The 14,853-nt window shown below is 46.1% G+C and overlaps 1 protein-coding gene across 3 annotated transcripts in view; it reads right to left on the bottom strand.

Moving 5' to 3' along the window:
• Positions 1 to 11,524: 11,524 nt before the first annotated feature.
• The window catches only part of CPXM2 (carboxypeptidase X, M14 family member 2), a 147,159-nt gene continuing 143,830 nt past the window's right edge, over positions 11,525 to 14,853 (bottom strand). For 2 of the 3 annotated variants that reach the window (XM_002821236.5, XM_054523003.2), the window contains one exon: positions 11,525 to 12,902. In XM_002821236.5, coding sequence (XP_002821282.4) covers positions 12,649 to 12,902 — 254 coding nt within the window. In that variant the 3' untranslated portion in view covers positions 11,525 to 12,648. Of the gene's footprint in view, positions 12,903 to 13,558; positions 13,696 to 14,853 lie in introns of those variants that run through there. The other variant, XM_054523002.2, reaches the window with a different exon arrangement.

The following is a 14,853-nucleotide window of genomic DNA, read 5'->3' on the forward strand; positions in this document are numbered from 1 at the left end:
ATTCCTCCATCTCTTTCCCTTTTCTCAGGCCTTCCTGTTCCCTGTGATAAAACGATATTGAAAATAATCCAATTAATAATCCTACAGTGGCCTCTAAGTGTTCAAGTGAAACGAAAAGTCGCACATCTCTCACTTTAAACCAAAAGCTAGAAATGATTAAGCTTAGTGAGGAAGGCATGTTGAAAGCTAAGATAGGCCAAAAGCCAGGTAACTTGTGGCAAACAGCCAAGTTGTGAATTCAAAGGGAAAGTTCTTGAAGGAAATTAAAAGTGCTACTCTAGTGAACACACAAGTGATAACAAAGCAAAACAGCCTTATTGCCAATATGGAGAAAGTTTGAGTGGTCTGGATAGAAGATCAAACCAGCCAAAACCTTCCCTTAAGCCAAAGTCCAATCCACAGCAAGGCCCCAACTCTCTTCAAGTCTATGAAGGCTGAGGGAAGTGAGGATGATGTAGAAGAAAAGCATGAAACTAGCAGAGGTTGCTTCATGAGGCTTAAGGAAAGAAGCCATCTCCATAACATAAAAGTAGAAGGTGAAGCAGCAAGTGCTAATGGAGAAGCTGCAGCAAATTATCCAGAAGATCTAGCTAAGACCTCTGATGAAGGTGGCCACACTAATCAATGTATTTTCAATGTAGACAAAACAGCCTTACCTGAGAAGAATATGTCATCTAGGACTTTCATAGCTAGAGAGAAATCAATGCCTGACCTCAAAGCTTCAAAGAACATGCTGACTCTCTTGTTAGAGGCTAATGGTGACTTTAAGTTGAAGCCAGTGTACATTTGCCATTCTGAAAATCTTAGGGCCCTTAAGAATTATGCTACATCTACTCTTCCTGTGCTCTATAAATGGAATAACAAAGCCTGGATCACAGTACATCTGTTTATAGCATGGTTTATTGAATATTTTAAGCACACTGTTGAGACCTACTGCTCAGAAAAAAAAGATTGTTGATAAACTACTGCTTATTGACAATGTACCTGGTCACCTACAAGCTCTGGCAGAGAAGTACAAGGAAATTAATGTTGTTTTCATGCCTACTAACACCACATCCATTCTGCAGCCCATGCATCAAGAAGGAATTTTGTCGTACAAGTCTTCTTATTTCAAAAATGCATTATTAAGGCTATAGCTGCCATAGATAGTGACTCCTCTGATGAATCTGGGCAAAGTAAATTGAAAATTTTCTGGGAATAACTCACCATTATAGATGCCATTACGAACATTTGTGACTTATGTGAGGAGGTAAAAATATTAACATTAACAGCAGTTTGAAAGATGTTGTTTCCAATCCTCATGGATGACTTAGGGTCCAAGACTTCAGTGGAGGCAGTAACTGTAGCAGATATGGTAGAAACAGCAAAAGAACTAGAATTAGAAGTGGACCCTGAAAATGTGACTGAATTGCTGCCATCTCATGATACAACTTTAACTGATGAAGAGTTGCTTTTTAAGGATAAGCAAAAAAAAATTATTTCTTAAGATGGAATCTATTTGTGGATATGCTGTGAACATATTACCACAGCAACCCCAACCTTCAGCAACCACCACCCTGATCAGTTAGCAGCCATCAACACTGAGGTAAGACCTTCCACCAGCAAAAAAATCAGGACTCCTGGAAGATTCAGATGATCATTAGTCCTTTTAAAAATAAAGATTTTTTTTTTTTTTTTGAGATGGAGTCTTGCTCTGTCACCCAGGCTGGAGTGTAGTGGCGCGATCTCGACTCACTGCAACCTCTGCCTCCTGGGTTCAAGCTATTCTCCTGCCTCAGCCTCCCAAATAGCTCAGACTACAGGTACATGCCACCAAGCCTGGCTAATTTTTGTATTTTTAATAAAGACAGGGTTTTGCCATGTTGGCCAGGCTGGGCTCGGACTCCTGACCTCTAGTGAGCCACCGCCTCAGCCTCCCAAAGTGCTGGGATTACAGACGTGAGCCGCCATGCCTGGCCAACAATAAAGTATTTTTAATGAAGGTATTTACATCATTTTCTTAGGCATAATGCTATTGCATACTTAATAAACCAGTATGCTGTAAACATAACTTGTCTACACCATAAATGCACTGGGAAAACCAAAAGTCTGTTTCACTTGCTTTATAGTGTGTCAGCCTGAAGATACTTTCCAAGATCTTTAAGTAATTCAAACATTTCGATGATATTAAATCGCATTAAGTAACGGATAATCATGGGATGCCTAGATCATTCCTGAGATGAATACTGAAACACTGATTATTCAGCATAATTTTGAATTTATAGGTGTTTGCTTCTTAATTTTTAAATGCTTTGGGCCATATTAGTGAACATGTACATTTTTGCTGTTTGTAGATGTTCTTTAAGAGAGGTAGGTATATGGCTATAGAAATTGTTGCATCAATTAAGGAGCTGTTAATTTGCTAAAATGCTGGTACGTGATAGCAGTTCTCAACTAATGTTTCACAATTTGCTCTATGAAACAGACATTATTTACTTTAGTTAAAATTGTAGTTGATATAAGTTGTTGAGACTATGCTAGAAGCAACACTAATAGAGAAATACAACAGTGTGTGCTTGTCTTTCAAGGAAAACAGTAGTTTGGTCCTAAAGCAACATTTCTCAGATGTTTTTGGTCTCCAGATAACTTACACTCATAAAACTTATGAAAGACCTTATAAAACTTTTGATTTTTAGGGTTATAACTATCATTCTTTTCTGTATTGGCAATTGAAACAGAGAATTTTATTTTTTTAACTTTTATTTCAAGTTCAGGGGTACATGTGTAGGTTTGTTTCAAAGGTAAACGTGTCATGGGGGTTTGTTGTACAGATTACTTCATCACCCAAGTATTAGCTATTTTTCCTGATCCTCTCACTCCTCCCACCTTCCACAGTGGGCATTGTTCCCCTCCATGTGTCTATGTGTTCTCATCATTTAGCTCCCACTTCTAAGTGAGAGCATGCAGGATTTGGTTTTCTGTTCCTGCATTAGTTTTCTAAGAATAATGGCCTGCAGCCTTATCCATGTCTCTGCAAAGGACATGATCTCATTCTTTTTAATGGCTGCATAGTATTCCATGGTGCATATATACCACATTTTCTTTATCCAGTCTACCATTGATGGGCATTTAGGTTGATTCCATGTCTTTGCTATTGTGAATAGTGCTGTAATGAACATTTGTGTGAATGTGTCTTTATAATATAATTATTTCTATTCCTTTGGCTATGTTCCCAGTAATGGGATTGCTGGGTCGAATGGTATTTCTTGTCTTTAGGTCTTTGAGATATTGCCACACTATCTTCCACAATGGCTGAACTAATTCACACTCCCACCTACAGTGTATAAGTGTTCCTTTTTCTCCACAACCTCACCAGCATCTGTTATTTTTTGACCTTTTATTAATAGCCATTCTGACTGGTGTGAGGTGGTATCTCATTGTGGTTTTGATTTGCATTTCAAAACAGACAATTTTTAAAATGCTTTTTTAGAGATAATTTGAAGAGAACAGCAGTGAATGTATTGCAGGTTAATAACATCTTAGTATTATTATTCAATTAGTCCTGACCTCACAGACTCCTGATACCTATCTTCAGGTAAAGTGTCAGTTTATTCCAGAATATGAATGCGCTTATAGAGAACCAACTTGGAAAGTGAATTTTATTTGCCTTGGTTTTTAATTCCTGAATTGAGAAACTCTCCCTGAGGCTCCCGACTTTGTATGGCTTGATATGGTTATTTGCATAGTAGGAATCTGTCCTCCTTTTTCACTAGGATATAACTCAAAAAGTTGGTTATGCAACTGATATGGTTTTAATCTGTGTCCCCACTGAAATCTCATGTTGAAATGTAATTCCCAATGCTGGAGGTGGGGTCGGATGGGAGGTGATTGAACCATAGGGGTGGTTTCTAATGGTGTAGCACCATCCTCCTAGTGCTGTTTTTATGACAGAGTTCTCATGAGATCTGGTCATTTAAAAGTGTGGTACCTCCCCCTGCCCTCTCTTTCTCCTGCTCCAGCCATGTGAAGTGCTGGCACCTCCTTCACCTTCTGCAATGATTGTAAGTTTCCTGAGGCCTCCCCAGAAGCTGAGCAGATGTCACCATGCTCCTGCATAGCCTGCAGAACTGTGAGCCAATTAAACCTCTTTTCTTTATAAATTACCCAGTCTCAGGGGATTTTTTTGTTTTGTTTTGTTTTGTTTTTATTTTTTGAGACAGGGTCTTACTCTGTTGCTCAGGCTAGAGTACAGTGGCATGATCATAGCTCACTGCAGCCTTGACCTCTTGGGCTCAGGTGATCCTCTCACCTCAGCCTCCTGAGTACCTTGTACTGGAAGCACATGCCCCCATGCCCAGCTAATTTTTTGTATTTTTAGTAGAGATGGGATATTGCCATATTGCCCAGACTGGTCTTGAACTCATGGCCTCAAGGGATCCTCCTGCCTCAGCCTCCCAAAGTGCTGGGATTACCAGCATGAGCCCCCCTCACAGGCCAGGTATTTCTTTATAGCAATGGGAGAATGGACTATTACAGCTACCAAAGTCTTGCCTGGAATGTCATATTTGAAAATGATGCCTATTTAATGAGGTATGGTTATGTTTTTTTAAAAAACATCCTTGAAGTGAAATAAATTATACCATACAGTTCACCTGTCGAGAATATACAATGGCTTTTCAGAGTTATGCAGCCATCACCACAATCAGTTTTGAAACACTTAACCACAAAAGGAAGCCTACACCCCTTAGCCTTTACCCACCTCAACACCTCCTCAATCTCCTATCACCCCAGCCCCAGGCAATCCCTAATCTGCTTTCTGTCTCTACCGATTTGCCTGTTCCAGACAGTTCACATAAATGGAACCACACAATATGTGGCCATTTGTGACTAACTTCTTTCATTTAGCATAATGTGTTCAAGGTTCATCCATGTTGTAGCATGTATCAGTATTTCATTCCTTTTCATTACCAGATAATATGCCACAGTCTGAATATGCACATTTTGTTTATCTGTTCACACCTTGGCATTTGGGTTGTTTCTACATGTTGGCTGTCATAAATAACGCTGCTGTAAACATTTGTGCACACATTTTGTGTTGACATATGTTTTCATGTCTGTTGGGTATATACCTAGGACTAGGATCACTGGATCATATGGGAACTCCATAGTTAACATTTTTAGAAACTGTTAGTCTGTTCTGTAAAGTAGGCTGCACTCTGCTCTAACAATAGCCCACTTTTGTTTCAGATTATTTCCATGCTGAAGGTCTAAGCATTTCAAATATATTATGTCGAATTGAATCCCCGTGACAATTCTAAGAGGCAGAGCTTACTATAGGCATTTTAGAGATGTGGAAACAAGTCCCAGGGAGATGAGGTGACTTGCTCAATGTCACCCAGACGCTAAGAGGTGACACTGGGACCAAACCAAAGCTCATCCACCCAAAAGCTCCATCTTTTCCTTCTTGATCCCATCCCCAGGGAAGTGCAGTGAGGAGGGCTTTTTTCTTTCTCCAGTGGCCGGGGGCTGCCTTTCTCCATGGACCTCAAGGCCCCCTCTCTTGCTCCTGCCCCAGCCCCGGTGCCGTTTGTTCCCTGCAGTTTGGCAGAAGGCCCAGAGATGGAACCTGATGTTGTGGAGTCACTGGGCTTCCAGGAGCTGGAAAAGAGCGATGCCCAAAGGATGGGATCATGGCCTTTGCCGTCTCCCCCTAGTCCCCACAGGGAGCCTGACAGCTGTTCTCATGCTTGGGGAGGATGAAGAGCATGGCAGAGTCAGACAGGAGGCCATTATTTTCAATGAAAATTCATTGAACGCTGACCCCACATAGTAAGGGTTTCCATGGCCAGGAAACCTGCTTCTGTAACCGATTGCTTCCCTCCTAGGCTCAGCTCCCACTTCCCTCACCGCTCAGCTAATGCAGGCTTCAAGAGCAAAGTAAGGAGTGCATCAAAACAGCTGCTTCCATCCTGGTGATGAACTTGGAAAAACCACACCAGAACATCTGACTACATACATCTATGCATGCCCTCAGCCTCAGCTTCCTCATTTGAAAAATGGGAATAATAATATTTACCTCTAAATGTAGTTGTGAAGATGACAAGGGATATGAAATAGCACACTGCTGGGAACATAGTACCTGAAAACAATAATCAGCAGCTGCTCTGCATCTCAGTACTTGCCACGTGCCGGGTGCCTGTCTAAATGCTTTTCACTGGAGCCCCATGACATGCAAGGTAGGCCCTATTTACCATGCCCATTTTTTTTTCTTTTGAGACAGAATCTCTCTCTGCCACCCAGGCTGGAGTGCAGTGGTGTGATCTCGGTTCACTGCAACCTCCGCCTCCCAGGTTCAAGTGATTCTCCTGCCTCAGCCTCCCGAGTAGCTGGAATTACAGGCACGTGCCACCACGCCCAGCTGATTTTTTTGTATTTTTAGTAGAGACAGGGTTTCACCGTGTTAGCCAGGATGGTCTTGATCTCCTGACCTCATGATCCCCCCACCTCGGCCTCCCAAAGTGCTGGGATTACAGGCATGAGCCACCATGCCTGGCCTACTATGCCCATTTTATAGATGAATAAACTGAGATTCATAAGGTACGTAATTTATCCTAGGTTGTGCAGGGACCTAACCCGTGTCACTACACTTCCCTGGGGATGGGATACAGAAGAAAAAGATGGAGCTTTGCGGTGGATGAGCTTTAGTTTGGTCCCAGTGCCACCTCTTGCCAAATGAGCGACTTTAAGCAAGTCACCTCATCTCCCCAGGACTTGTTTCCACATCTCTAAAATGCGTATAGGAATCTCTGCCTCTTAAGATTGTCACAGGGATTCAATTCAACGTAATATATTTGAAATGCTTAGACCTTCAGCATCAAAATGATCTGAAACAAAAGTGGGCTATGGTGAGAGTGGCACATCTCCTAGTTATTTTTTGTTATTTTTGTTATTTTTTGACTTTTTAACAACAGGCATTCTGACTGGTGTAAGGTGGTATCTCATTGTGGTTTTGACTTGCATTTCAAAACAGAGAATTTTTTAAATGCTTGTTTAGAGATAATTTGAAGAGAACAGCAATGAATGTATTGCTCTCCGACACTTTGCTTTACTGACCACTATCCTGAAGGCCTTGGAGGCAAGGGAGGCTGGCGAGTGCTGACTCACAACGACAGACTGACATTTCAGTGGATACTCACCACTCAGCCTTGCTCGGAGAGGGCTCCAGAAAGTGGCCTTCCCTGCAGATATTGACACATGTGTGAGGCAGGGACAGAGTCCACTACCCGCAGCACCTGTGAGCACTGGGTAGAGCCACTATCCTCTTCCTCTGTCAGGCTGGCTCTCGAGACAGATTAGATAACAAGAAATGCCAGGGTGGTGCTGATCCCCCCAGTGCCCAGCACACCAACCAGGCTACAAAGGATGTGGAAGCTGCACATAGGATGGGCGTTACCAACCGCAAATCAAATCGGGCCTTACCAACCGCAAATCAAATTGGACATTACCAACCGTAAATCAAATTGGGTGTTACCAACTGCAAATCAAAACCGTCAGCTTTTGGGAAGTGAAGACATCATTGGCTCTTAGGTCATCTCAAGCTGACAGGGAGCTATGATGGCAAAAGACATCCAGAATCAGGCCCAATGAGCTTCCCCCGGATGTGCTACATATTCAATCAGCTCCTCCTTAACAGATTCCCCAGCCACATTCATCACACAAGGGCCCCATCCTTTATCCTCTGGTTGCTGAAATGCACCCATAGTTCCCAATGTTCTGTCACTGCCCAGGGTGTGAGCTGCTCCTGGTAAAGCTGGCCCTGCAGGTCAAGAGGCTCAGCTGCCTCCAGGCCTGCACCAAGACCTAATTACAGGTTCCCAGTCAAGCAGTGGAAAGAGCACTGTCCTGAGAGTTCAGCCTCTGCCATGAACTGAAACGGGACTTTGGACACTTCATGCCCCTCCCTGGGCCTCATTTTTCCTATCTCTAACCCCAGGGGGACTAGACTAGCTCAGGGATGGAGACAGCAGGCATCCTTGCCCTCACCCTTGCCATACCCAGAGCAGACATAGGTAATCAGTTGGAGCATCTCTTCATTAAGCCAGCTCTCTGCCTCAGAATTCTTAACACAGAGCTCCGAGCAAGGACTACCAATAAACCAGAGTTGGCCTACAGGAGGAAGCCTAGGTGCCATCCCCAGGCTCGTTGACCTCATGGCTGCCCCTCAGTTCTAAAGACCTGCCATTGTCCTCTGTCTACACCAGAATGTACTGGAAGGCTCCGCCCCATGTGTTTTAGCTCTCTGAACTTTTTCTTTTTTTTTTTTTTTTTTTTTTTGAGATGGAGTCTCACTCTATTGCCCAGGCTGGAGTGCAATGGCATGATCTCGGCTCACTGCATCCTCCACCTCTCGGATTCAAATGATTCTCCTGCCTCAGCCTCCTGAGTAGCTGGGATTACAGGCATGTACCACCACGCCCGGCTAATTTTTGTATTTTTAGTAGAGATGGGGTTTCACCATGTTGGCCAGGCTGGTCTCGATCTCCTGACCTCGTGATCCACCTGCCTTGGCCTCCCAAAGTGCTGGGATTACAGGCGTGAGCCACCACGGTGGGCCATGAATTTTTTTTCCTGATTTTCCCTTGATTTCCTGTGAATTCGCTGGGAAGTTGGGGATGTGTTTATGTGTCGGGGATCAACAGACAGGAGGAAGAGCCCCCATGGTCTCAGGAGAGGTCGCCCTAGTACACAGAGCTCAGTAGCAGAGGCAGACTTGGGCTGCTGTGAGCCAGGCTCTGCCTCTTTCTGGCCAGTCCTGCTGGGCTGTGGCTCCGTAAGCAGCAGCTCCCTTCACACTGTGACCACCCACTGGGATCGGGGACACAGCACAAAGTGGTATGGACATGTGGGCTTCTTCAGGCAGGGTGGCAGCCTCCAGAGCTGATTCAGAACCTGCAAACCTGGGACTCTTTCCTGGCATGATTGTGTGCTAACATCACATGACAGTTTCAAGGTGTTGTAATGCCCTTGTGTACACTGAATAATGCCTAGGGGTTCCTGGTAAAGACTGGGCTCCAAAACTCATAGAAAGTGGGCTGTGATTGCTGACAAATGCTGATTTGAGCTTCTTCTCTGCACAGCTCCTTAAATGCCCCTCAACATAAAACAGACACGAAAGAGGGTGAAGCCGCTGCGGCCCTCCTGGGACCCACGTGGGAGGATGAAGACTGTAAACAGGCACTGGACTCTGCCAGAAGGAGACGCACCACGTTGGTTGATTTTATCCTGCAGAAAAACATCTCAAACAGCCTGTCAATCTCTGGACATGTTTCTACTCAGTCAAGTACCAGATTTCACTTATAAAAATGAAGACTCTTCAAGAGGTAAAAAGATACCAAATAAATTCAAAGTATAGATTTTCAATTTCTCAAGTCACGTTTTCTGAACGTGTTAAGGGAATCCTACAAACAGGGCACCACATGGCAGCAGCTGGCTCGGCTTCACACGTGTTCATGGTGCACCTGCTGCAGTGGGGAGCGGCTCCACAGGAGGAGTGGGAACCAAGGAGGACGCAGGTCCTGCCCTTGGGAGCTTCCAGACCAACAGCAGAGAGAACCTGAAGTAACACAACTCCTCTGAGAGGCCCTGAGGGCTCTGCAGATTTGTTCAAAGGAGTAAGAAATCACCATGGTCCTGAGAGGGGGAGGGCTTCCTGGAGGAGGTGGCATTTGAGACAGGACTGGAGACAAGCAGGAGGGTTTTCAGCTGTGAGGAGAGATAATATATGCAGAGGCCCAAGCTGAACCTAGGGAAAGATCTAGGAGGGTAATTCCGGCTGAAAAGCAGGAGAGAAGGCAAGTAGGAGGGAGGTTCCGGGCTCCGGGTTAAGGAAGGTGGTGTGGGCTTGAAGGTCCAGTGAGGAACCACTGTGTCATGGAGGGGCCGAGGAGAGAAGTGACTCCAACAGAACAGAGCTTTAGGAATCCAGGATGTCGGCTCTCTGCCAGAAATCATCAGACGCCACAGCCAGCCTGACCTTCACAGTCTATGAAGCCTGAGGGCTTTACTTTGCAGGAGTAGATGAGATCAGAGAGGACGCCTGACCTGAGATCACACACCAAACAGCCCTGGCCAGCCCTGAACGCAGAGCCCCTGCCTGCGAGCCCAAAGTGCCTGCAAATGGGCTCAGTTTGGTGACAAGGCTGCAGGGAGGGTTGAGAATGGTATGGACACAGTAGGCTGTGTGCAGTAGCCCTGCAAGTTCCAGAGCTGACTACTGGAAATGAGACCGAGCCACCTCGGCACCAAGGGCCAGGACCTGGCTTCTGGGTCAGCATGGCAAGGACTGGAAAAATCCACAATCTTCCAAGCAAATGTGGGATTGCTCAGGTTTAAATTGTGGGTCCAGGACATGTCTCAAGGGCCCAGAAGGGTCACTTGCACCATCGTCTCTTTCACCCCTGCAGCTCCACCTTCTGAACTACAAAGGTGGTTTATAGTTTTAAATGCTTTATAGCACCACCTCCATATCTACTGCTGCGAGGGTCAGATTTTCCTACCATGGGCTTAGTTGAGAGCTGTGTGGTCCAATATGTAGCCTTTAGCCACAAGTGGCTATTAAAAGTTAAATTAACATTCTATAATACAAGAAACCCAGTTTTTAAGTTTCACTGACCACCTTTAAAGTACTCAATAGCCACACATGGCCTGCGCTGTGGCATTTGATAGCACACAATAAGGACATTTCCATCATCACGGAAAGTTCTATTGGCCAACACTGGCTTATAGCAGGAGCCGACTATGCCTTAGCTTGCAGGCCAAATCCAGCTGCCACCTGTTTTTGTAAATAAAGACGTACTGGAATGCAGCCATGCCCATTCATTTCTTTTCTTTTCTTTTTTGAGACAGTCTTGCCCTGTCATCCAGGATGGAGTGCAATGGTGTGACCTTGGCTCACTGCAACCTATGCCTCCCAGGTTGAAATGATTCTCCTGCCTCAGCCACCTGAGTAGCTGGGACTACAGGCATGTACCACCATGCCCAGCTAATTTTTGTATATTTCGCAGAGACAGGGTTTCATCATGTTATCCAGGTTGGTCTCAAACTCCTGACCTAAGGCAATCTGCCCACCTCGGCCTCCCAAAGTGCTGGCCCATTCATTTCTGTACTGTATATGTCTGCTTTTGTGCTACAATAGCAGAGCTGAGTGGTTATGACAGAGACTGTATGGCTTGCAAAGCCTAAGATATTTACTGACCCTTTTAAAGAAAAGTTAGCTGACCCTGAGTATAGATTGTGCAAAAGCTACATGAGAATCTTTTCTCTAAAGATGCTCACTGGCATCTCCAAGAGCCAATAGTGGGTCCCAAACATGTGTCTCTCCTGGGAAAGAGGCAGAGAACATAGTGCTGTCAGCATCAGTGCTGAGCTTAGTGAGGGTGCAGGATGGCCACCCCTAAGCAGGCACCTTGTCTAGGCTGACCAACCTCAGAAAGAGGTAGTGGGGTGGCTGCAAGCCTACCCAGAAAAGCCACACACACCAGAAGGGTCTTATCATTTGCTTTATTTTATTTTTTTCATTTTTCCCAGGTCAATGAGGCAGCAACATTAACAAAAAGTGAGACATACTTTTTTCTTGCAAGATAATTCAGTAATTCTTCCCAAACTGATGCTCCACAGATAATCCTAAGAGGTTTTCATTACATTTAGCCTAATCTGGAAGATCTGGCATTCTACGTATCAAAAATAACTCCCAGGCTGATATGAGGCCAACCCATGAGCACTCAATTCCACGCAGGGGCAATACCTCAAGCAGAGAGAGGGCTTCAGGCCACCCCACTTCTGGCTCTTTCCAGTCCTAGCAGGTAAAAGAAGAGATCCAGGCTAAATTATCTCGCCCTTCAGGAAGGCTGGCATCTCTGGCTCTCCCTACCTGGGGAACCTCCAGGGCTACTGGATCAGCAGGGAGTTTGGGGGTTCTTTATGGACCCAGAATTTGTGCAAGAAGCTCCATGCTTGCTGCCCAACAAACTCCTGAATGATCTCAGCCTCTCTCTCCTTTTCTGAACACACTCCTTTGTTGAAAAAGAGACTAAACAGCTTCAAGAGGCTCACTGATACGCACTTGGCAATGATGCTATTGTCAAAAGAACACAGAATTTATTTGTAGCAGCTTGCAATGTCCCAGGGCCAGAGAGGGTGGATTCTCTTAGGATGCCCGGGAGCATCTCAAATGGTAACATTTGGGACAGCCCAGCTGGGGAAATGCTGCAATTTTAGCTGTGCAAATTGCAAATGCGTGTGGAACCCTTGCTGTCACGCAAACAGGGGAAGCACCAGAATCCTTTTCTATGCAGCCAGGAGGCTCTGAACGGACAGGCTCCCCTCTTTCTCTTTCTCTCTCTGATTCCCAGGTTGGCTTGCTGAGTTCTCTCACTCCCCTCAGGTTTTCTTTGCTGCTCTGTCCAAGTTATTTGGATAAATGGGAACAAAGAAAAGAAAACAGCCTCAGCCTCCAGCCTTCCCTTTTGGGACCTGCTTCACAATGCACCCTCTCTTCCAGGCACTTCTTGAATTACAGAGGAAACAACAGTGAGTGAGTCCACTATGGAGCTACTACCAGGTTGGTTTAATTTGCATGGGTCCCAGACGAGTCTCAAGGGCCCAGGAGAGTCACCCACGCTGTCGTCTCTTCCGTCCCTGCAGCTTCAGCCGCCTGGCTGGCAGGCTGACGGGCTGCTTCCCAAACTTCTCCATGATCTCTCGGATCCTGGCCATGTTGGTTTTGCTAAGTGTGAAGTCACACCATGTGGCCCCCATGTCATAGCCAACCATACAGTTCTTGGTGGATGCAGTGAAGCCTTCGGCCTTTGCTGTGACTGCATACTCTCCAGGGTTCAGGAGGCGCCAGTAGTCCCCATCGTTGGCTGTGAAAAAGAAAACCAGGGGAGACTCAGAGCAGCTCTTGCTAATGCAGATCCCGCCAGCCCTCCTCCAAGACCAGCTCCCTGGGCCAGAGAGAGACTCTCAGGCTGGCAATGTGGAATCCGAGCTCCTGCAGATGCAAATTCTTAATGCATTTTGGAAGCCAAGATGTTTTCCTCTCTGAAAGCTGCCTTAATGGTTTTAACAGAGAGGGGAGGTATAGGCTCCCCGCAGTGTCAATACACAGGAGCAAAGCTGGAGAGCCGATCACTAATGCTCTGTGACAATATGAGCCATTCATTATGAACTTGAACTTCCAAACGGTATGCCCTCGCCACAAAATGCCATCTTGAAAAGCCATCAGTGCAGGGCCTCCTGGCTGCCTTAGCATGGCTGCAAGTACACAATAACCATTTTTTAAAGGCGTGGGTTCTTCACTTCTGGAAAGAGAAGGAAAGGACTACATGGACTGAGGTCAGATGGCCCCAGAGAGGCCCTGGCACCTGTACCCCATTCCCTGGCTGGGGCCTGGAGAGACTTGGGAGTTGCAGGGCCATCTATACATGGATGCTGTGGGGCAGAGGAGCCTTGAGACCATGAGACCCATGCTGGAGCTGAGGTGGTGCCCATGCCTCCCAGGTAACTACCGGCCGATTACCTCCCAGGCGCCTAATGTGACCCGGTCCATCCTCAGCTCCAGGCTGGATCCCTGTGGTGGGCGCGGTGGTTCACGCCTGTAATCTCAGCACTTTGGGAGGCTGGGTGTGGTGGTGGGCGCCTGTAATCCCAGCTACTCTGGAGGAAGAGACAGGAGAATCGCTTGAACCCAGGAGGCGGAGGTTGCAGTGAGCTGGGATCACGCCACTGCACTCCAGCCTGGGCGACAGAGTGAGACTCTGTCTCAAAAAAAAAAAAAAAAAGACAGGTTCTAGGCTGAGGTCACTCCTCCCAGAGAGCCTACAGCCTGGTGAGAACATTTAGATCCACAGCATATCAGAGACCATGAGACAGAAAAGGAGACATCGGAGGCCATCCTGGGGAACACTACCCACACACAGAAAGATGAGGCTGGCACTGGCTTACTGAACACTCCAAGTGACTCTGTGATGCAGGCTGCATGCTTATTCCCTTTTCTACGTGAGTAATTTGATGCCCAGAGAGGTGTAGTATCCTGCACCAGGTCACACGGCTAGTAATCAGCAGTCTTTCACTTGTGACAACCTGAATGTCCTGCCCAGTCTAAAGTTTTGGAGCCAGGTAGAGAAAAGGTTGGGTTTGATCAAGTACTAAGTAGGCCCTGGTCAAGGTTTGCTTGTCTTAACAAGTCCTGAAGTCTTCTAACGGATGGAAGAAAACTATGTGTGTGTTTGTAAATATACGTCTCCCACATACAGATCTATAACACTTTGAAGCATCATGTTGAAATCATGCACATTCTAATCTCAATTCATCCAAGACACCCCGTGCAATACACTGAGCTCACAGGAGCACAGGACATGATGGGAAATGAAATATGGAGGCAGTTGTTTGCCACATGTACATCATTAAGGAGCTGAATGGAAAACAGGACTCCATCTGAGAGGCCCAGGTACGCGCTCAGGTGGGCGGCTCCCTGGCATTTCTTGGTGCTGTGTCCTGGGTCTTTTTTTAATGAAATGGCAAGTTCTTCAACTAAATAAAATGCCACGCTATACCTTTTCAGGAGCACATCGACAGGCTGAATTATACCATCAGGTGACTCGAGCCTCGCAGCAAAGTTTGTCTTTGGAGATCTCCCTCAGGGTCCCCACAGTCCCTGACAAGCCTGAGCGAGCCACCTCCTCCACATGCCCTCCCTGTCCTCTGCCCTCTGCCTGCTACCAGGCAGTATGTCCTTGAGAGTGGAAATGGCCTCCGCTTCCTGCCTCGGCCCCTGTATTAAAGCTGTAGGCGCCTGAAGAGCCCATGTTTTCC

This window comes from Pongo abelii, chromosome 8 (genome assembly GCF_028885655.2).
Source record: "Pongo abelii isolate AG06213 chromosome 8, NHGRI_mPonAbe1-v2.0_pri, whole genome shotgun sequence".
NCBI classification, from domain to species: Eukaryota; Metazoa; Chordata; class Mammalia; order Primates; family Hominidae; genus Pongo; species Pongo abelii.